Source organism: Silurus meridionalis, chromosome 7 (assembly GCF_014805685.1).
Source record: "Silurus meridionalis isolate SWU-2019-XX chromosome 7, ASM1480568v1, whole genome shotgun sequence".
Classification (NCBI taxonomy): Eukaryota; Metazoa; Chordata; class Actinopteri; order Siluriformes; family Siluridae; genus Silurus; species Silurus meridionalis.
This window is the reverse complement of record NC_060890.1, coordinates 12,256,377-12,280,386: the sequence shown is the minus strand read 5'-3', so window position 1 is coordinate 12,280,386 and position 24,010 is coordinate 12,256,377. Positions and strand designations below refer to the sequence as shown.

Genomic DNA, 24,010 nt, shown 5'->3' with positions numbered 1-24,010 from the left:
CAAAACCAAGTGTAAATCAGCTGCTAAATCAGGTGTAAAGTCATTCGCGCTAAGCTGTGTAGGCAGTGATGCCTTGCACTGATTTGCCTCAGCATTAGACTCCTTTTTAACTTTCACTATGGGTTATTTATATTCATTCTACATGTTCTCATTTGGCTGACACTTTTATCTACACTTTAGCCATTGAACCAACACTCCCCATACCAAATATACAACACTTTTCAGTGAAAATGGCAGGTTTTTGTGAAAAGATGAAAGGAAGATAAATCATCTCAGAACTTTTCCACCAGCACTGTGAAATGCCAACATATAAAAATTTTAAAAACCTTACAATATTTTGTATTTTGATTTTATTAAACCACTATTTTGGGGGGTTAATAATCTTTCAGCATTGTACTTCTTGAAAAACATTTTCCCACCATTTCTGGCAAAAACATTCGAAAGACTTCAAATTGTATAGGCATCTCCTGAGGTCACTTCACAGATTTTAGTTGGATTCAGATCAGGGCTTTGGTTAGCTCATTCAAAACATTTATCATGCTTTAGTTAGGACAATCCTTTGTTGGTTTGGATCCATGCTTTGGGTCAATGTTGTGTTGAAAGGTTCACTGTTTGTACGATGGTCTTTTTATTGATTTCTTTTCTTTTTTCAATAATATGTTTGTTTAAGTTTAAACTGGATGTTTCTTGTGAGAAAGAGCTTCTGGGTGACCACACTATCCTGTAACCTAGAAATGGGAGATTGTTGTAACATACAGAGAGTAATCAGTACTTGTCAGATATACTTCCAGCTGATTTATTGTTGGCATAGGTCTCTTAGTGCTCTCCCTGGTTTTTGTTTTGTTCTTTTGTCCTATTACTTTTTATAGGGATATCCTGTATACCTCTCTCCTTAAGGAATACTTTCAACAAGTGAGATACCAGTCATGCTTTGTATGCTCTTCACGGTCGATGGATTTAGCAGTCGGATGACAGTGCAGGAAATCCTACAGAAATAGGTGATCTTTATTTGGAGTTAGTTAACATTATTGTATTGATGACAGTTATATAATGACTACTTTTGAACATGAGATTGAATATAATTGTTTCCTTTTAAACACAGCCACATCACTAGTTATAAATTGTCATCCACAACTCTGGAGGATTCCTGGATGTAGCGTGTACTGAAAATGTCCTTGATGGAGGGAAAAGAGGGAAAGGTTAAAGAAATGAGCTCAGCTTTTTTTGCTATTTGCTGCAGGGTCTTGTGATTCTAAATAGTGCAATTTCCAAACCAGGCAGTGATGCAGCTGCTCAGGATGAACTCAAACTCAATAGTCCCTCTTAAGAATGTGACATGGGTGGTGTGGTGGTAGCTGGGTTTATTCAGCCTTCACAAAAAGTAAAGATGGGCTATGGAGCTGGTGTTATTTAATTAAAAATAAATTATGAACACATTAATTTTGTTCTATTATGGCATTGCCTCTTTAGTTCTGAGCTTTTTCACAGTTCTGTGGTTGATGCTTCTGCAACATTGTGTAGTTAGGCTTATTGAACAAAACACAATGTTACACTCTTTAAGATATTTCTGATACAAAACAGTAGAGTATAAAAAACAGTTTGGTATAAGTTTGAAAAACAAACAAAAAAAACAGTTGTCTCTTCTGTCTCTAAACTCTAAACTTCTGACCATATGACCTAAAATACATAAGCATGGGCACAATTCAAGAACATTTTGTTTAATGCTTTTTTAGCATTCAAATCAATAAGCCAGATGTTCGCTAAAATATCAGGCCAGAACTGAAATAACTTAAAATGCTTTTAAATATTATAAAAGCAAAAGTAGAAACAGTTGGTCAAATATAGCAGAAGAACCTAGAAAAAAGTAGACTGAAGAAACAGAAATAATAGTAAAAACTCCATAGGAAAAGTAAATTAATGCTAAGAGCATAATAAAACATGTAGTGGTTATATAGATATTGAACTACAGCATTGTTTGGATTTATAAATGAACAGCTAATCTTACTTACTTACTTCAACAATTACAAAATCATTTCATGTCTAGCCCGTAGTCGAGCTTATGTTAGATATAATAAATACAAAATCTGTGAAAGATATTTACTTAGGATGTTGAGGAAAAAAAATTGTTGAATCAGTCAAGATGTTGGGGGGGTGAACCTACTGACTGCAGATAAACATTGTAAAACTTTTTTTTAAAATCACTTATCTAACGATATTCCATTTCCACAGAGATTTTAGACTGATGGTGTTCTCTGTCTGTGACTTAATGAACACAATGTTTTTATTGACAGAGACTTTAAAGACTTTTAAGTTGCTCTATATAAGATTGTCTGACAAATGCCATAAATGTAATTGTAAATATGAAAACTGTAGTTTGTGTAGTTTTTAAGTTTTTAAATAATTAAATACTGAAGTTCTGATATCACTGGACACTAGCTTGTCAGAATAGAAGTCAAATCTTGTATCTTGTTTTTTACATTTTAAAATTACCATTATATTATCGTATACATAAAGTCAATATAACAAGTAGATTCAACTCTTGGCCAGAAAATGTATTTACATGTTTACAATAAAAGCTGCTCATGCATCAATATTTGACCTGTTAGGAATGAGAATGAAAAGGACTCAGAAGTGGCCTCGTAAACTGCTCCTATAATCAGTACCACTAAGAGAGGCCCGACAAATATTGCCAAGCCTGAGAGAAGAGTCCATACATTAGCCAGGGCACAAGTGCTAAAATCCACGGCTCATAAAATTACAACAGTGCAAGCATGATAGAAGCACTTCATTTAAATTAAAAGATATTGTACATTCATCATCCATGAATAGTGGAAACAGGCAATTACTCTTTGTATGGGTACTGTAATATTATGCGGGGAAACTGTATCTAGTCAAGGATAACTACATCCTAGAGTGTATCAGCATGCTTAAGTTATTCATGATTAATCGCAACTTAATAAAAATTTTATCTGTCATAAATGTACCTTAAAATAATACTTTTCAAGTTTTTAATACTCCAATCAACATGTGGATGGACAAATATGGATCCTGTATGCAAATGTATATTTTGTTATTAGTAAAACCATACTCAACATATAGCATGAAGACAAAATATTCTTGTAAATGTTTTAAAGTAATTATGGTGTACGCAAATTACTAGAACACCAAACTGAACTTTTGCTATGTTTCCAAAAGGATGGTTTTAGTTGCTGAATGTATGCATCATGGCGGATTTTGGTGCTTGATTTGAGACAAATGTTTAGTTAAAAAAATATATATATTATTTGTTATATGTTTTGTATGTATATATATAAAATCTAAAAGTTGATTAGTAGAGTTGAGGTCAGATTTGTCAGCGAGCTGCTCAAGAAAAACACATCTTCATGGGGTTGGCTTTGTGCACAGAGCCATTGCCATGCTGGAGTAAGTTTCAACTGAGAGGAAAATTTTATGTTACCACATCCAAAAACATTCTATACAAATACAATTGGGGAAGACCCACATATGGATAGAAAATACTCAGAAATGCTTTAAAAAAATTTTTTTAACCAAACAAAATACTAAGAAGTTGCTACATTTTACAGTTGAAAACAAAGCAGAAAATTTGGTTCAAACAAAAAGGCCCCTAGCAGTGGCCACCCTGGTAGTACCCTAGTCACATCCCAAACGTAACTGCCAACCTAAGTGAGTAGAGTTTGACTGATAACAGTGTTGTTAAAGAAGTGGTGCATAATGTTAAAGACGAAAGAACCAAAATCACTGTAGATCCATTGCTTGCTTAACAGAGGTGTAAAGAGCCCTCCACAAGGGAACACAGGGCCTTATCCCAATCCAGGCCAATAAGCATACAGAGAAAAGGCAGTGATAAGAAGACAGTGGCAGTGAAGAAGTAAATATAAATAAACAGAGAGAGAGAGAGAGACAGAGAGAGAGAGAGAGAGAGAGAGAGAGAGAGAGAGAGAGAGAGAGAGAGAGAGAGAGAGAGAAAGACAGAGCAATAAAACCTCAACAATGGTAAGAGAACATATGCAATTAGGCAGGTTGGCATCAAGTTTTATTTGCTCAGGGACTAGGTCAAAGAACCAGAGTAACCTTGTAAATCTGCATTCTTTCTTTAGTTCGTCTCCCGTTTTCCAGATGGGCCACAAGATAAAGGCAGCTTCTCTGCCAGAATTCTCTAGCAGTCAACACGAGAGGAGATACAGAGAAGGGAAACACCATCCATGTGTGCGTACTGCCTTCCCTCAGGCTATCGCTAGCGCCACAGGAGCGTAGCAAAGCCAATGAAGAGCATGAGCTCATATTGCCTTTCTTTCAGGTCCAGCACATTCACTCAACAACAAGAAGTTGCATGCTATCATACACCACTACAGTTCAGTTAACCAAGCAGCTCTCATGCAAGGTTCAAAAGTTCACATGCTTTGAGCAGCGACTTTTGGGATGAGGAAATAAGCGGTTGTTAAATATGATTCATATTAAAATAAATCAGAAAAATGATGGATGTTTTCTTGATCAGGAATTCATTTTCGGAATAAGAAAAAAACACCATCACATTTATCAGAATCTTAAAACATTGTGAAAGGCAGATAATTTTCCTCTCTGTTTGCATCCAAGCACCGGGACAGCAACTTCAAGCAGCAAGTGGGTATGAACGAACCATAGTGCGTGCCCCCCGGATGATGTGGAAGACTGCAAGGCATGCAAGCACACTGTGTAAACACGGGACGATGAGTTTCAGATGTGGCTCAGCTGCTCTCTCACCAATTCAGCCTTCACACTTGTGCTCCTCTGCCTGTATGGACCAAATTACTCATCTACAGTAAACAACATGAGCATAAGATGCGTGAAAAGCCTGGAATTCCACAAGCCTCAGGAAAAGTTATACAAAGGGCAGAGAGAAAGAAACCACTGATAGCGTGCAGATCAGAACTCCATCTGTGCACAAACATCTAGCAACCGTCACCTACAGTACCCATGCCGAAGTCTCAAGCCTTTGCTCGTTGAATTATCAGAGCTTTGCGTCTCTCTGGTGAGTGAGAACGTTACTGAACTGCTGCCACAGTCAGCTGGGGTGTGAATCATGTTCCTGAGAGGACCTTTGAAAGTGTGAGGTGTTGTGTTGCCTAAACTTTTAAATGTAGGCGATATATTACAGACACCGGTTCTGTTATTCCACAATGAACAGATGAATGCATAACTCTCATCCTCTATTTTTCCCTTGTGTCTCTTTGCATAACAAAGGAAGACCTTTCATTTCTCAGCAGTGTGTCATCCCACAAGCCATTAAGCAGATGAGAGATGTACTACCTGCTGCTTTTCATTTCAAAGACACTTTAAGCAGGACACAGTGGAACATGGACATCTTTAATCCATCATTGGCTGATGTTTTGTATTGCCTGTCAATATATTCAGTACTCTGAAACTCTGCTTTGTACTTTTTAAAGTTTGTTTATTTACAACTCTGCCATATTGCCATGTATAGAGTAGGGGTGTTATGGTTTAAACATTTTACTATGATAACCTAGACTAAACATATTTTTTTTTCCACACTACACAATGAATCAACAATTTTAAAAGCACAAAAGCTGGAGGTAAATATGTCTGTTAAGCATAGTGCTAAAGGAAGCCACTTAAAAGCATGGTCAAGTTGCACGACAAACAATTGTTTAAACAAGAGAAAAGCGGGTGTTTATGCACGATTTCATGCCAAATACATACACTTATTATTAATATCTGTTTAATTATTATAGATGGTGATAAAAGGAATCATGCCCAGGCAAGTTGCACATCATTAGTAGGTCATAGGGCAATACCATTTCAGTTGGCTTTGGTTTGCTAGCAATTCCAACATTTACCTAAACCCCCTGAAGGCTTTAATTCTCTAAAAAGTCCTTTAAAACCTTGTCTATCTTTTATAGTTCATCACTTTAAAATTCAGTCAATACTTGTATTCATTTGGTTTTTCTCAGGAGACAATAAAAAAGATTGCGTGCTTCCTGGCGAGTCTTTATACTGAAGAAAAGCAATAAAATCTTTATCAACATGGACAAGAAAATAGGGTTATTTCTGCTGGACATTTAAAAAAGGTCAAATACATGTCATCTTTACAGACATATGTATTTGATGTTGATGAAAATAATACTACTGTATTTTTTAATAACAACTGTATTATCCCACTTCCCATGTACACATATTCTAAACCCCAAATTACTATAGAAATATGATTTTGATAATAATTTACATAAAATCTCTTACACATAAAACATTTTTGAGAAATGTTGGGTAAAAAAAGTTTTTTTTTAGACAAAAAATATTTTTAACTGTATTTCAAGTCTGATCATTTAACCATGTCAACAAAACAACAAATCTAGCATGCAGTTTTCCAAGTAATTCAAAAAGCACCAGTGGTCATTCAATCAACTTATCACAAATTATTGGCATTTACTGTCCACACATTAAAGCAATCGCCTGTTTCAGTCCTTATAACACTCTTATTACACTTTACTCCATCAAACTATAGGACCAGGTTAAACATACAATTTTTTAATTTGCTCTGCTTTTAACTATATCTTCAGCTGAATGTCAAACACCGATGTTAAGGAGTACAGTTAAACAGGATTGGTTTATATAGCTTGACTAGCACTAACCTGCTCGTGGTACTCGATTCCCATGCTGAGGGTGTTTATGAGGATGGCGATCATAATGCCTCGTCCAAAATACTTGCTGTCTACAATCTTGCGGAACGTGTCACACACCAGTCTCCAGAAGTGCACGACTTTCGCTGCCCGAGCTCCTAATTTAAACTTGTTTTTCTTATTGGGGTCTCTGCCATCCCGATAGTGTGCATCTTGTGTGAATTCATACACTCCCTCGCTGTCTGAGTCTGCGGTCTCGTTCACCTCAGTTCCCTCTGAGTCGTTGCCCATTGGTTTGATACAGTAGGGGCAGGTCTCAGGGTCAAATGTCAGCATAGCATCCAAATTTGTACCACTGCAGTTGGTATTGGACAGCTTGCGTAAGGCATTCCCTGGAATGAATTTGGGAAATGTTAAGAATTTGGACAAATAAAAGCAAGTTTAATTTGTTCATGCATTTCAAAAGACTAAAACATTTAGCGACTCATTTATAATTATAAAATAGCATTAACAAAATGGGATTATCATAAGAATATCAATAGTTTGTTCATTTACCTGCAGGCCCTTGTGTGTCCAACAGGAGCTGGGATGTGTTACCAGGGGGTGGAGGTATGTTGAGGTTGCTGAGCATGTTCGCAGTGCAAAAGGCTCCCCCGGGATCCAATGCCCTCTGTCTGAGCTGTTCCAGAGCTACACGAGGCTGCAGTGTCGGGTAGTTCTTATGCACTGGTGCGGCAAACGGCACTGAGTTTCTCTTGTAGGCCTGCAGCACTGGATGACCTAATGCGGGGGCACGATGTGGCTCCAAGTGGCAGGTCATGTGGTAGGTACTGTGGATAGATTCAACACTGCTGGAACCCAAAGCTTCAGAACAAGAAGGGGATGTGTCCTGCAGAGGCACGATAGTGGGGAGAGTAAGACGTCCTGTTCCTGCACCATTCCTGTTGTTGTTCCGTGAAGACACCTCAATCTCCTGGGCACTGTCACTCCTGATATTCCCGTTGCCAAGATGGTAGTGATGGTGGTGGTGGTGGTGATGGTGCACAAGGTGATGAATGGAGCCTTGCCGTTTCTGGTGCCTTCTTCTCTTGGCATTTGGAGGTTCAGGGGTGGGTGAGGCACATATCCTGATGCCTGCCCGACGGGCAGCTGCTCGGGTTAAGTGGCCTAACTGCCTGGTGCCTTTTCGAACAATGTAAACCAGGTATTTGAGGAGTTCGTCGTAGCAGCTACCTGGCTCTGAAAAACTGGCTAAAGTGCTTGCATTGGACATGAATCGCACTCTCTGCTCCTTCATTAACTGACTTTCACGCTGCTTCGTTTCAGAGAACTGGGTGGCTATGACAACCAGGCATAGGTTGATCATAAAGAATGAGCCCACCTAGTGATAGAGAGAAAGAGCAGAAAACTGATAAAACTTAATAGCGGGATCAGCACAATTCTGTTTTGCTTAGCTCATTTTTTTTTTTCAGGAATATGTTTTAGTATGAACATAACATTATGCAAGCATTATAGAGCAATCAAAAGCTCATAATACTGCAGAAGTGCAAGTGATTGCTGCTACTTATTCTTAAATGCTTCTCAGAATGAAATAGCTGAAAGGCTTCGGGTAGGGAGCAGACTGTGTTAAACATTAAATGCATTACAGCTAATACATTACCCTTGGACAAATAACACTTTTACCCACTCAAGCAAATGTGTCTCGTTTCAAATTTAATGCTCATTTCTTCTGACATAACTGTTCCACATTTAAAAATTTCTCCAGGTTCTCCTAAGATTTTTTTAATCGGATCTGTATGAAAGTATATTTTATACAGAAGATATTATATATTTTTGTCAATATATATACTATATTGTAAAATAATGTATTATAGGGAAATATTTGGCTACTATTTTGTAATAATAGCCATACAGTAATATTTAATCTGACAGATTTTTGGGCTAGTCTCCTTGTGAATTCTTAGAGCAGAGTAGTCTGGGTGGGATTTAATATTATTAAATCATATCTAAATTTGTATTCAGTCACATTCCTAATGCCTAAGTATTCACAGAATATATTACTTATCATGTAATATATTGTGAGTAAGAGAGCTATAGCACAAGATCTTGTTAAAAAGAATCTGTGCGATGGATTGAAAGCCACTTACAATAATCAGGAAAATGAAGTAGATAAAATTGTAAAAGGAGTGTGCATCCATTACAAAGTACATGATATCCACCCAACCCTCCAGAGTGATGACCTAAAACAAGACAAGAAAAATAATTCAGGTTTTAAGCAATTACAAGTTCATTACATGATGTTACATGTCCCTAATCTGGTACAATAAAATGGAAATAAATGTTCTGTGAATTAGTAATGTCTGCTACTAACAACCATTACTACTACAGAACATGATAAAAGTGTTTATTAGATTCTCTGGTCAGACTTAGCACAGCACAAAAATGGCACAGTGCAGCTGTTGTTTCTGGATTCAAAAACGCATCATTAGGCAGTGATGAGATCCCCAAGCTTGACCTGGAAGACCAGCAGACTCAAGGGGAAATTCAGAGTCTGCTCTCTGATTCTTTAATCCCATCTGTTATTCCTCGAATGATCAGACAAAGCAGAAAAACAAATCTCCTATAATCTTTAGAGCAATAGTACAAGGTGCTGTCTGACAACTAATTCAGTTTAGAGCCATTAGACTTTCAGGCTACATTATTGGCAGCTTGCACAAGGACGATTAAGCCTTCAAACCCTCTCATTGCTCAGTTTGTGGCAGTATCCATAAATATTTAATAGTTTTCTTTTCTGATTTTTTTTTTCTAAGCATTTCCACAAAGACTTTTGCGGCACATAACCAGGGGTTTAATACCATAATGCATTTAAGAATTAAGATTTAGCATTGATTTGCGATAAAAGGGTTATCCAATGTTAATGGGGGACTTTGTCATTGTATCTCTTTCAGTAACTGAAATAACTTTTCCAAAATGGCAGATTGTTCCAAAACCCCCAATGGAAGCATGTTAGATCCAAATTTGGAATAACGTGTCAGAATAAAACAGCAACAACATTTTGTGAGCTAAAGGACATAAAAGATGTGTTAGTATACAGCCTTCTTGTTTAATTACACAAACAGAAATGGTTTACTGTTGTTTCAGTCTGGTCCTGTTTATTTTTTTTAAATATGTCAGTATTGTACGTTAATAGAAAATTCAGAGTGAATACTCACCTGAAAAATTGCAATCCAGGCATAGCCTATGTTATCAAAGTTAATGGCACCCTTAAAAGGATTTACATCCCCAGCAGAACAGTTGGTATAGTACTGATTCCAATCGACACACGTGGTGTTATCTGTGTTGTTGTAAGCTCCCATGTCCAGCTGACATTGCAGACCATCTTCATGCAACCTAGGTATAGAGTTGCAGTGGCGCATGCCGTTATCCCCCGTCAGAGAGCAGATGAACGGGCTCTCGTCGTCAGTGTGGTAGTAATCAAGCAGGTCTAAGCTTTGAGGACTGATATACATAAAAATAAGTTATATTCATTATTTAACACCATAACTGACCTGAAACATTCTGTCCATTTCAATATAAGTCTTGAAAACGTGTTCTTTCTGTCGTGCAGTACTACTGAACATTTCGATGCTGAAGCACATACATCAACTATATGACAATACATGAGCCAGAACATGATGCAACTGGATGAGACACTGAGAGAAAATACATTTCTCTGACCACGAGATGTGAATGTTTCAGGAAAATCTCACCCTACTTGTCACAGCATGCTCTATCTTGGGTGTGCACATGCAGCTACAGTTATCAAGCGTGTATGTACATAACCTTTAAGCTGTGTCTTGGGGATGCTGTGACCTATAAAATCTGAGAGGATTGGTTTATCAGGACTGCTGGTTTATGAATGAACATTGCAGCCTTTGATTACTCTGTCATGTAGCAGCGCTTGTCTACATCACTACAAGTGGCTGATCGAATTTGGACCTCTGGATCTCTTACATTTGCAATGATATAACTAGCTGCACAGGATAAGGGGTTTAGTAAGGGATAGCTCTAACGGAGCTTTGCTCTGACAGAGCATAATTGGGCTGTCTGTTGAAACATTCTCAACTCTGAATGAAAGTGACACAGCAAATTAGTAGTGCAAATAGCTTCCATTACCTGTTGGGACAAATCTGGTGCACATGGATACCTGAATTATTTATTTCTTTACAGTGAGTTTAACACTATAGGATTTGTTGTAAAGCAGTCATTACAAAATGTAGTCATAAAGTACTAGATTTCTTATTGACTTCAATTACTATTCATTCATGTGAGAATTTCTTTAAAACAAAAAAACACATTATATGGATTATGTTCTACTCTGATGTTTTTTTTACTGGAAACTTACACTGAGAAGTTCACAGGCAGAAAGCAGCGGTTACGAAGCAGCCCGGCCCACAGCTGGACCCCAATAATCCCAAAGATGAAGAAAACAAAGAAGCAAAGCAGCAACACATTACCCAGCATGGGGAGAGTGTCCAGCAGGAGAGTCACCAAGATTCTCATACCTGCACAACAAGAAAAGAACTTGATACACACCTGTTTGTAAAAAAAACCACAGCTACACCTGAACACACTGCCCTGTTAAAGCTCTATAAATGTGCAATGCTCTGTATTCTATCACATCCTTGTTTTTAGGGGATTATTGTAGACCACATGTTTATACTGGGTCATAAAAATCTTAGCAGAGCAAATATATCCACTGAGCTGAGTCTGCGTAAGGTCGTCTGGTAGCCTTGTGTGAGTGCCTGGATGGATCTGTGAAGCCAGGTGAGTAGAACATAAACAACGGCAATCATTTCTTATTGGCATGTGAGAGGAACTACTGGGACAACTGCAGCCTGATGTAACTTATACTTTTGGATTGGCACGAATGAAAATATGCAGTATAGCGTTATCAGGAGTGAAAACAAATGGGAAAAATGGATGCAGAAAGGTATATAGAACCAAGTGCAGTGTTATCATGCCTTTTTTTTTAAAATATGTAATTTGCAGTAATCTGTTGTGCTGAGATAAAAGATCAATCCACTGAGAATCTAACAAGCATTGAATCATTGCCTTTATTTATTATTCGAACAGCTCACAGTTCTCATGAAATTTGTTTCATAACAGTAACAGTGTACATGTTAGGGGGAATGAAACGCTAAATAAGGGGAAGCAATTTTACCTTCTGAGAAAGAAAGAAAGAAAGAAAGAAAGAAAGAAAGAAAGAAAGAAAGAAAGAAAGAAAGAAAGAAAGAAAGAAAGAAAGAAAGAAAGAATATTCTTAATAAATATTTAATAAATTAATATTGAATTCATTTGCAAATAAGGAAACAAACAATAAATTATAGATTAATAAAACATGAACAGCATATACAAATAAATTAAGGATTACTGAAACTCAAAAAAAGAAATTTGATTTAAGTTACTGTTCTGGTGAAACTTGATTATATTTAGACATTATACACTATTATTATTATTATTATTATTATTATTATTATTATTATTATTATTATTATTATCATTATGGAGACATATAATAGATTGTTTTGAAAGTTTATAATTTAATACCCTAAAGCCAATGTGACCACTGCAGGTTCATAGCCAACATTAACTTTTTTAGCACTTTGTGCTACAGTAGATCTTGTGTGGAATCGGACCAGACAGGTTTGCCTGTCTGTCATGTGTATCACTGAGCCTTGAAAGCCAATGACCCTGTTACCTGATCATCAGTTGGACTACTTTTGGTAGGTACTAATAACTGCAAACCAGGAAGATCCCAGATACCCAAAAAATCTGCAATGACCAAGTTGTTTAGACATCACAATTTGATTCTAATCGAAGTCGCACAGATCCCAAATCTTGCCATTTTTTTCAATGTATGATAATAGTAATAAGAAATTGTTTTTAATTGCATAATCAATTATTCACCTTACCTGTCTATGGTTTTAATGTTAAGGTATATTTGTTTTTATTATACTGTGTATTCTATAGAGTATTGATAAATGATCACATTTTTGGGATATAATTTTTTTTTTAATGTATGAACACAGCTGATTTTACATCGAGGAAAGATAAGCAGTATTGTTTCAGTCGATTTCCTTTTTTTCATATTGATTCTTAGTCTCATAACCTAAATCCTGAACATGCAACAGTAACCGAGAAACGTTTCCATAAGCTCACATAAGAATTATTTGGTTTTAATCTGGTCTATATATTGATCTCAGATGCTAGGCATAGGACTGTTAACTGAAAGATGGAACCTTATAGGAAATATCTATTACATTAAGAGCTCTCTGAATAAATGTCTATAGGCATGAAAAAGGTTAGTCCTGCTTTCAATTGGCTAAACTTTTTCTCTGAAAGTCCCTTGCTAAAAACTCTAATAAGGACCTTTAAATATCCTTCCCTAGCTTATACAAATTCCCATAAAAAGCCATTCCAGGAGACAGGCCTGTGGAGATCCCAGTGAAGCAACGGAAAGATACCCATGGGAGAATCTGCACTTCTGAGTCATTCGCATATGCCAAACAGCCTGATATCAAAAGCACAGCGGGAGAAGGAACTATCAGCATTTTTAAAACCATGGTCAATTGAATCGCCTATGATATAGAGTACATACAATATTTACTGTAAATCTTCTGCTAGCATGTGGATCTAGAAATAAATACTTCATATTAAATGAATACTTTCAAGCCTACCAAGGCATCAATTAACCAGACAAAGGAGTCCATGTACAACACAAGAGACAACCAGCAATATGAAAGAGTTTAATCTCTCAAACAGTAATTCAATAACGTTTGGAAAGAGACAAATCTGATGCCTGTTAATATGTTTTCTCTCAAAACAATACTCATTAAGAAGGATGAAAATAAATGTGCGAATGATTCATGAACTGTATACCAACAGTGAAAATGTATTGATTTATATATACACATTCCCAGGCTTTTATAAATCACCCTTTTCTTGCACTCAGTTATCTTTGTTGAAACATCAATTGCCCAATTTGCGACTTCTCACAGGCCTCTGATTTCTTTGATTTCCTCTTTTTTCATCAAGCTTTAGTTTCTTGTCTTTGCCTTGACTATGCACGCACACACACACACACACACACACACAGAGACACACACACACACACACACACACACACACACACACACACACACACACACACACACACAGAGTCTGCTTATTAACAGAATAATATATTCAGAAAGAGCAGATAATGTGTTCTAAAAAGATTCAAATACAGATACAGATAATAGGAAAGACACCATTCTTTTTTTTTGTTTTATTATCCTGCCAGACAGAAAGTTCTCAGGGCATCTGGTTGAGACTAAAGCACAAAGACTGGTCTACCAGGGGAAATAACTAAAGTGGGGAGGATTTTGGCTACATGCAAGCAAAGAATTAAGCTATAAAGCTTGTGGGGCATACAAAATTATTAATTACATTAATTGATTAATGAAATTAACCAATAAAATTTATTAGAGCAATATATATATACAAAATAAGCTGCAAAACAACTATAACAGTATGAACAGGATTAAACATAAGTTTTTTTATTCAAGTATTTCTGCAGGCATAGTGGAAGGGATCATATTTAATTAAAAAAGAAACCCTTCTGGGTTAGGCCACACCCACTCCAGGTTTTAATCTGCACACAATCTGTTGGTCTGTTAGTCCTGGCTTTGGTACCATTACCTCATACTGAAACACCTATTTACTGTCCAGATATCAGAGGTTAGTTATCGGCTCTTACGCTCCCATTATGAAACACCTCTCTATCATTTATTGCAGAGGAAGCAAACCCTAATGTACACAGATAGTATATCTTTATCATTGCCTGTGTTTCCCTAAGTGTATTACTGCTCAAAAATATTTCTATAAACCTACAGGACTGATAACCTCATGGCTCATCTCTCTCTCTCTCTCTCTCTCTCTCTCTCTCTCTCTCTCTCTCTCTCTCTCTCTCTCCTCTCTCTTTCCCTCTCTCTTTCCCTCTCTCTTACTGTACATAATGCTCTCATTTCTTGCATCAATCTGCATGTCCACTGCCCCAATTACTGTCAGGCTTCTTGCCATTCCATAATGCCTGCCACATGCTGACTGTGGCACTTTTCTTCACTCTAAATAATAATGGGTCACTAGTGGATGACCAGAGAAATTTCCAATCAACCTCCAACTGCCCTCCAAGTATACACACAGCTAAATCCTCTGTGGGTGTTATTGTAGTGATGTCCAATGTTTACAGAAAGGCGAATCCACACTTCATGCAGATTAAGCCAGAGAACGTCCCTGACCAGATGATTATGTAAAAATGAAAAAAATAAATAAATAAAGTCCGGTCTGCCTACAAATATAGAGCTTGCTTGGCTCTCATCGCTTGCATTGAATGGCCATATTTTGATTTGATTGATACACCTTCATCAATCAAGTGGCAGAAATGGAGAACAAGAACAAAAATGGAAGAAAGCAAGAATATAAATGTATAAAGGTAATGGCACTTACAGAGACACTAGTCTCATGGATGCCCTTAGGAGCATCTTAGAATTGAAAAATGGGAGCTTTTTAGTGTGAATCCCTATGGGTAGGGGAGAATAGTCTGACCGTTTAGATTTCTATTTTCCTGCCAAGGGATTTTCAAGCACTGCCTCTGTTTTCAGTTTGACAGCCAAATGATGGATGGTGTAAGTTTGCCTCCTATTACATTGCCTGTGTTTTGATTAGAGATCTTAAAATAAGTAAAATAAATGACAAATAGGACTCATGGGATACCGTACAACTCCCACTTTTCAAATAACAGTCCATAGCAGGTGACATACAAATAATTTCCAAATTAATTTCACCATTAAGCCTTTAATTAGCCTAAGTGATTCTTGAACTGCAAATACAGCTGCCTGCTCCCATTTGGCTGCCCCTCCTTCTTTAAATGGTATCAGCATTAATTATGTAGTAGTATAGAAAGAAGTGGCCATGCTCTGCTCCCTCTTTTAAACTCTTCACTCATCACACTTATGTGTGCTACGTCAGGACCGCTGGGCTTAAAGTGACAATGATTGTCTCTTTGCTGGAGTAGGATGTGGTAGTGTCTCATACTGTGCTAGACAGATTGAGCAGGATTGAGACAGGCAAAAAGTTTATGAGCAATTCACTGTACAATGATGGAGCACTGGTGAAAAAAACACTTTTGGCTGGAATAGTATCCGGCAAAACTGACAGGTGAGCAATCAGATCAGGGACCATAGACAAAATCCTAGCTGGGTCAGTCACAGCATCCGAACTGAACTTGACCATTATTCAGTCTGAATGGTACCACCTCTAAAACTGGTCCTGCTTAGATTGTGATGTTGTGTTGTGTTGTGCTTGGTAAGGCTTTCAAAATGCATGTGTCAAATGTAAATGCATGTGTCATTACTGCTATGTAATATATGACAATATGATAAACAAAGAAAATGTGGCTTTTATCTTTCCTAATAACTGTTTTAATTTAAGCAGATTTCAGTAATTACATAAAAAAATAATAAAAGAATTATTGTGTTAGCGTTAATAAATAGGTCGAATAAATAGGACCTATCATTGTATATTTGGTGTATTTTTGTATTTCACAATTGGTTCGAGCATTCATATTTTTATTTGTATAAGCTATCAAGTAAACATTACCTCTCTAGGCTACTAAAAGTGTCTCATTATTCTGCATAAATCCAACTATTTTTCACATATCTACCTTACTATTATTCTTAGACACATTCAAGCACCACCTAAGAATTTATCTTCATAACACTAGTAAAATAATGAGCACTACTACTCATAAGCAATGTGCCCTCTAAATTTATTTCTTGCTGACCAAAGCCTATTTCTATTGAGCAGACACGTCTTCCATTTGAGCAAAAAATAAGAGACACACACGCATACTATTTCTGCTCTGCCCCTGCCTGGACAGTTTGCTGGCTAGCCTGGGTGAACAACTTTCAATAGCCCCACTATGTAAAAAAAGATCAAACAGGTGATTTAAATTATTTGTGATTTTGACTAAATTAAAGTGGCACTGGGATTGTGTTAGTTTTAGCATGAGTTACATTAGTTTTCAATGAGAAAAATGCAAAGTTATTATAACAACTACCTGGATTGTACTGTTCTGCAAACATCTGTCAATTAGTCCAGGTGATAAACCTTTTTTTATACACATAGTAGTGTCAGATTTTTTTTTCTTACATGGGAGCATTATCAGAAATGAACATATAATCTCAGTACAGAAGAAACAGTGTTGATGACTAGCTGTTAAGCATTCTAAACTGCAAATTGCCATACTAAGTAAATCATTCTACCTTTTTAGATTTTGTATGTCAAAGAAAAACACTACTTTACTATTTCATTATTGTAAAATAAATTGAAAATTAATCTCTAACTCCTAAAATCTGCAGAACAGTAAAAATAAATTAGTTTTTTCTCAATGTAACTGTAAATAACTTAATAGTTGACTAGTTATTTAGCTAACTGTTAAAACTACTACTGTAGGTCTCAGAGAAGATTCACTAAATTTAAATCCTATCCCATTACCAAAGACTTAAATGGTACAGGAATATTATGAAACACTGACTACAGATAAGGAGAAGTAGGTAGTATAAATACTTACTGGGCACTCGGTTGATCGCTCGTAGAGGCCTCAGCACTCTGACAGTACGAACAGCAGAGAAGCTGACATTCTGCAGGTTGAGCGAATATTCCAGCATCCTGCAAATATGCAAGAAAACAAAAAAAACCCCGTCTTTGAAACAAAGTTGTGTCAGTAACAGAAAAACATTTTAATTCTAGTGATTTATATAATGTAATATGTAAGTCATACCAATTGGATGACTTTCAAAAGTTAGTCATAACAGTGTCAGATTCTCTTAACTCTAATTCAAGATTATGTATAATATTACACATACTCAGAAGAGGAAAAAAACATCCAAAAAGATAATCATAGTGTGATATCCTGTCTTCAAAAATAACTGGTTCCAAGTAATATCTCTGATTTCTTAATTAGCAAATGAAATTCCGGCTGAAGCGAGGAGCTACAGAGAGCATGTGGCTTGAGGTGATGAGGAGTGTAATGGGTTTGCATTTGCTGCTTGGAAAACTAGACATGCTGCCACATTTATGGCAATTTGCACTGGTTTAATAGTGCTATCTGCTACTGCTTCTATAAGAAATGTGCTGTACATTCTAATACTGTCTGATTTATTTTATATTACATACGCAGATCAAACCAACAAAAACAAGGGAGTCTTTACATCTTCAAAACCCTTTGTAGAGTTGTTCCTATAGTCTTGAATCGTCCATGTGTAGTTCCTGAGTTCTTGTGATAATGCAGTTCCAGGCAGTGCCCAACAAATAAACAATGTGTCCAAAGAGCAGGGCTGTTACTAGATGTAATAAGTCATTTCTTGGGGCCTCTGCATTTCTTGGGCCTCCACATACTGTATTTGCTCCACAATGATCGTGTAATGGAGCATTAATATTCCTATGGGTTATAAGAATGTAAGTAACTAATCACGACAACCGTCAAATTGACAGAATGAATCTAAGGAGACAATGAAACGCTGTAGAGGTTTGTTCACAATTAGCCAAATTAGGGGCTAATACTAAGTGAGGATACAGTTCATTCCAAAGGTGTTCAATAAGGCTGAGTTCAGAAACCTTTGCAGCATACCAACACAAAAGAATTCTAGACAATTATGTCCTTCCAAATTTGTTTGTAAAAGGCTTCTGAATGGTGGTAATTGTCAGGTGGCAATATACTGTATGTACTGTAATAATGGGAGCTCCATAGCATAAGGCCAGTCCTTATGACCCTCTTTGTGCAGAACCCATATTACCATTCATCCTGAAAAATCAGCAATAATCCTTTAGAGTGCAAAGTAAAGCAGTAAGAGAAAACTCAGGCACTCAATAAATGCAAGAAACATTTTTAATAAACATTAAATGAACACAAAAAAGGCAGCACAATGGTGCAGTACGTAGCTTACATTGCTGCTTTATAGCTCTGCCTGTCTCTATGTGGGATTCCTCTGTGATCTCTGGTTTCCTCCTTTCTCCAAAAACATGCCAGTGGGTGGATGGCTATTGGCTAAGACAAACTGCCTCTAGTGTATAAGTGAGTATGTGAGTGTGTGTTACTGGTAATTGACTCCGGTTCCACCACAACCCTAACCAGAATAAGCATTCACTGAAAATGAGTACATGTGTTTGAAAATATTACACTCACATATTTTTAGCATTTTAAAACAGATGTGTATTTGTTCACTATACCACAGGTTTGCTAATATTGTCAATGTTTTACTGCATATCTAATTATTCATTTTTGCATTGTTTTAATTGAGTTTTGTGATTTACTGTGAACCAATGATTAAAACAAAAACAGAATGTGATTAATAAGGTTAAACATCATCACCAGCTTCACATGAAGCTATCCTATGCATAATGTAATCATCAAGACTTTGCAATTAAATAGCTGATACACTACATTGGCAAAAGTTGGTGGACTCCTGACCAAAAGCTTGGCGAGTGTGTGTGTGTGTGTGTGTGTGTGTGTGTGTGTGTGTGTGTGTGGTAAAGTTCCAAAGTAAAATCTTGACTAGGGGCACTAATAGTCTAGAATTATCCTTGCACATGTGCTATAAATTCAATTGGATCTTTTAAATGTAGTCAGTGAGGAGCATCCAGCGGGGTTCAATGTAATGTGATCTCCAACAATACACACATGCTAGCATACACGCACATACACACGTAAGCACACCCGCACTCACACACACACAGCTGCTTCACACATGTGAAGTTTGGATTGAGATGCATGAAAAAATTCCCTTCCTTCATAGCCATCAAACAGGGTATGTGGCCTCTGTGTGTGTGCGTGTGTGTGCATGCGTGTACTTGTGAGTGTGCGTGTGTATATGCTAACAGTTATAATTACATATTCAATCAATTCAAAATATCTGACAAAACTAACTGGCTACGTGACAGCTACATATTTAAAAAAAAACACACAAACACAATGTTAACACAAACTCAACAACATCCACTGCAGCTAAATAATTTGAGCTGTTAAATGATGGAAGATGATCTGCACTAATGCTATATGTGTGCCACGCAGACTTCGGATTGAAGGTATTTTAAATACTCAAGATTTTCTGTGAATTCAGTGATGATGGTGATGTGCAAACAGTATGAGCTCCATTAGGCAAGCAGAGCTCAGAGGAAATGTGTTCCGCTTTTGTTGCTCCTGAAATCTGCAGAGCAGCTTTCGAGAGAACTGATTGGGTCTGATGGAAACCAGCTGGAAGCTGGAATAGAAAAATAATAACAGTGGTGACTAGGGCTAAAAACGGAAGGATAGGGAAGGACTATACATAAAAAAATATCAAAAGAGGGGGAAAATGCATGACGTTTTTGATGTCAAAAGATCTGCCAGAGTGGCTGGAAAGTACAAATTGAACTAAAACAGAGAGAGAATTTGGAGGACTGTGGTTGGGATAGAGAGAGGAATAAAGGAGAGTACATGTTTGGCATGGAGGGTGGATTGTGGGGGGTGGCGAGGTCGAAAGAACTTGCGTGAGGACACTTCACAAAAGCTCCTGCGGCCAAGTCAGGCAAACACAAGGCAGCCAGCACAGACCTAAACAATATGAACATGTGTCTATATGATTGTTCACATCATCAACATGCCTTTACATCCAACAGTTTCCACATATCCACCATAGAAGAGGAGCAAATAAACAAGGAACTCATGAATGATGGCATACTGACACTAAATAAAACACACACACACACACACACACACACACACACACACACACACACACACACACACACACACACAGGTAAACATAAACAGCTAGTGAAGTGTCTGGTCTGGGCCAGAGGCCAGTATACACCTGGCTTACTCAACTCTTATCTTTGTATATGGCATAGATCTAGTGAAGGATTGTACACTTTGCCATTATCACACCCCTTTACTGAAAACTATGGCCACACAGTCAATAATGTCTGTTCTCAGCACACACAGTGCTAGCATGGAGGGCACTATAATAGGAAAAGTATGAAGGAGGAAAGGGACTGGCATCCAAAACAAGTCTGACCCGCAGGAATCAGTTTAATGCAATCCCCTAAGTGAGCTCAGCCATGTTCAAACCAGGATCATGAAGAAAAAACAGAACAAATCATATCAGTGTGTGTTAGATTGAGCTAGAAATTATCAACCGTTTAGTGGTGGTCATGGCATAGCACTTGAAGTGGAATGGAGGTTTTGAATAAATTTTTAGTTTAACCTTTTCTTTTCTTTATCACTGAGTTGTGTTGTTTCAAAAGCAGCAAACCTGGCTGCAGTTCAAACAGAGCTGGGCATCTTCAACTACCTGGCAGGTTAATGAAACGAGTTTTACAGGAGGTACACATTCCTAAAGACACATTCAAATAGAGGTGAAGAGAAAACACATTCTCTCTCTCTCTCTCTCTCTCTCTCTCTCTCTCTCTCCTCACATTTTTTCCTACTCTTTATCCTTTGGCCGACATCTTTCTTGAGTGCTTCACAGATGCGTTTATACAGCACATCACAGTCTATAACTGATCATGGCCAGAGTTTGGCAAAGATAAATCGAAATGTATTTTTAAATAAAATACCAAATACTTAAACTTTAAGTGTATCAAAATAAACTACAAAATGCAGCAGTCACACCATGTATAAAAATAAACTACTTTATTTTTGTATTTTTAAAAATATATTTTTTATTTATAGTTTATAGCAACAGCTTTTCTCTGGCTGAGTCATGCAATAAATCTGACATATGCAAATAGTTAAAAGACCAAATATTCACATACATATTCCGTGTGATCTCCCAGATGAAGGTTAGTTTTAAAGTAACCGACAGTTTTATGTTTAACAGTTTGTGAATGACTTGTAGACGAAGGGCTACTTTGCATCAGCAACACTGACTCAATGACAAACAAGTCATTCATAACATATTCTTTCATAAACAGCTACTTTAATTAGGATACATTATTCAGCAATTAAACATTTATTTATCAATCATATGACACCTATTTGAAAACTGGTCGGCTGCACGTTTTTTACCTTCACCACCTTTTTCCATATGGATAAATTTTCTGTTCTGATCTCAACAAGTTTGACCAACTTCTAAAAGGCACAAATCAGATCACAAATAAGAGGCTGCACTTTTATTGTTATCATGTACAGACATCTACAAAAATACAAAACACTAAAGTATTTTGAGTCAAACCTATGAAATACAAATGACAAAATCCTATTTTAAATTTGAAATACATGTATCAAAAATACTGGCCATCCCTGATCATGGCTATCCTTGATCCATGGGCAAATGATTACATTAATTTCTTCATCTCCATCATATCCCAAAGAAACTCAGAGGCTGAATCTTTCAAAACTTTTATCCAGTCAACACATTCAAATGCAGTATTTTATATTCTTGCTGGCATTTTTCTTATCATGTATAATAACCTCGCTCAGTGTTTTAACAGAATATGACTGATTGCCTGATTATAATCAAAAGTAGATGCGCTGCACAGAGACGATCTCTCATTAGAAGAAATCCCCCCACCCGTCTTTTTCATACTTCATATCAGTGCAATTTCTAATCTGAAGACATTAAGAGATAGAAAAGGAAACTCAGCTCTGCTAAAATATTTCACACGATTAGTTCACTGATTCAGAATTTAGAGAAATCCGAATCAAAACCTGGTGTGTTGTCTTCATCGGTGTGGTTAGTTTAGGCAGGTGTAAACGCAACAACCTCACTCACAAGCAGCCAAAACAACCGCCCTGAGCCTGTCTGACCAAGGTGGTCTCAGTCCGGTTTCAATCAAACCCTCAACCCTGAATTGACCTAGTTTGAGGAAGTGAACTAAACATACTGTGTATTTTGGGATGCGGACAGCATTTTTCTGTAGATTTGAACTGCTAAAATAAAGTGCCGCAGAAATGCCATGTGTTCTGGATATTTGGACCAACAAACAAAAATGAGAACATAAACAATATAATGCATGCAATGATTTTTAACCTAGCTATTTACATAATTATGTTGTAGTTTATTGAGCTCCAGCTCCACTCTCTTTGTGCTTGGGTGATTACTTCGTGATTTGTTTAGGATTTTTATGTTTAAACATTTTTGTTTAAAACACCCCCTAGCCTTTTTCTCTATTTGCTTTGTTTAAACAAAACAGACTAAATCACACCATAAGCTGTAATTCAGACTCAGAAAATTGACTAATAAGTGTGAAAACTCCCGTCCACAACAATGCACCATGCTTTTATGTATTAACCCCCCCCGAGTCCTTCATTCCCCCATTCCTCATAAATTAATACTTAATTTATGTCTGACATAAGTCTGCTTTGATACATTTGTAAAGCAAATGTGTTTTCTTAACAAAAGAAAAGAAGGAAGCTAATACATGGGAATAAGGTGTGTGACAAGAAAGGAAGGCAGCTCTCTTCTGTGTGCTTTGGTCAAACAGAATTTGACCATGGGGCAGAAAATAAATAGATTTGTAGGACCTTTTCCGGGTATTTTTTCTTGAGAAAATATTTGATGACCTTTGTTCATGATATCTTTGTCAGCACATAGCCTGTGCTCAGATAAACATGAATAAATCAGGCTGAGCAGACAGTATTTTTCTGTGTGGACTTTAACGCTTAAATGGTGATTGAATATTTAAAGCTATACAGAATTTTATTTAGTACTAAAAATGTAATGTGGGTTTATTCGATATTTTAAGTATGTAAAAAAATAATGCAACATTAAAGTACTCAAACTGAGGTTCTTTAGCTTGACAAAAGTTATTAGCCTATTTATATTCAGTAGTGAAGCCACTATGGGGTGCTGTCATTACGTCACAATTTTAACAGCTCATAAAGTAGCAAGTTTGCTTGATGGAAATGTTTAGCAATATTTTAACATTAGTGAAAATTACGTTAATTAACAACTACAATATCACAGTGCATATTCACACATTTTACGACAGATCAGGTCATTATTGATTAATTGTAAACAAAGTGTAAATATTGGGTACTCAATGCATGTTTATTGCATTCAAGCACTCAGCAAACTTGAATATCCATATTGCTAGATGCTGTAAAATATAAAATATTATACTTTTGTAAAATAACTTCTTTAAAAAATTGACATTTAACTACCAACTACACATAAAATAACAAATAAAACAAATAAAAGCAATGCATATTACTTCCCTATTTTAACTAAACCTTTGACACACACTCTCTTTCTCTCACACACACACACACACACACACACACACAAACACACACACACACACACACACAC

At 36.7% G+C, this 24,010-nt stretch overlaps 1 protein-coding gene across 12 annotated transcripts in view; it reads right to left on the bottom strand.

The window, feature by feature from the left end:
- The window catches only part of cacna1g (calcium channel, voltage-dependent, T type, alpha 1G subunit), a 193,223-nt gene that overhangs the window by 68,404 nt on the left and 100,809 nt on the right, over positions 1-24,010 (bottom strand). For all 12 annotated transcript variants that reach the window (XM_046853393.1, XM_046853394.1, XM_046853382.1 and 9 more), the window contains exons 5-10: positions 17,290-17,387; positions 11,020-11,179; positions 9,848-10,133; positions 8,783-8,875; positions 7,191-8,016; positions 6,648-7,027 (exon numbers count right to left, since the gene is read on the bottom strand). In XM_046853393.1, the coding sequence (XP_046709349.1) occupies positions 6,648-7,027; positions 7,191-8,016; positions 8,783-8,875; positions 9,848-10,133; positions 11,020-11,179; positions 17,290-17,387 (1,843 nt within the window). The remainder of the gene's footprint in view (positions 1-6,647; positions 7,028-7,190; positions 8,017-8,782; positions 8,876-9,847; positions 10,134-11,019; positions 11,180-17,289; positions 17,388-24,010) is intronic.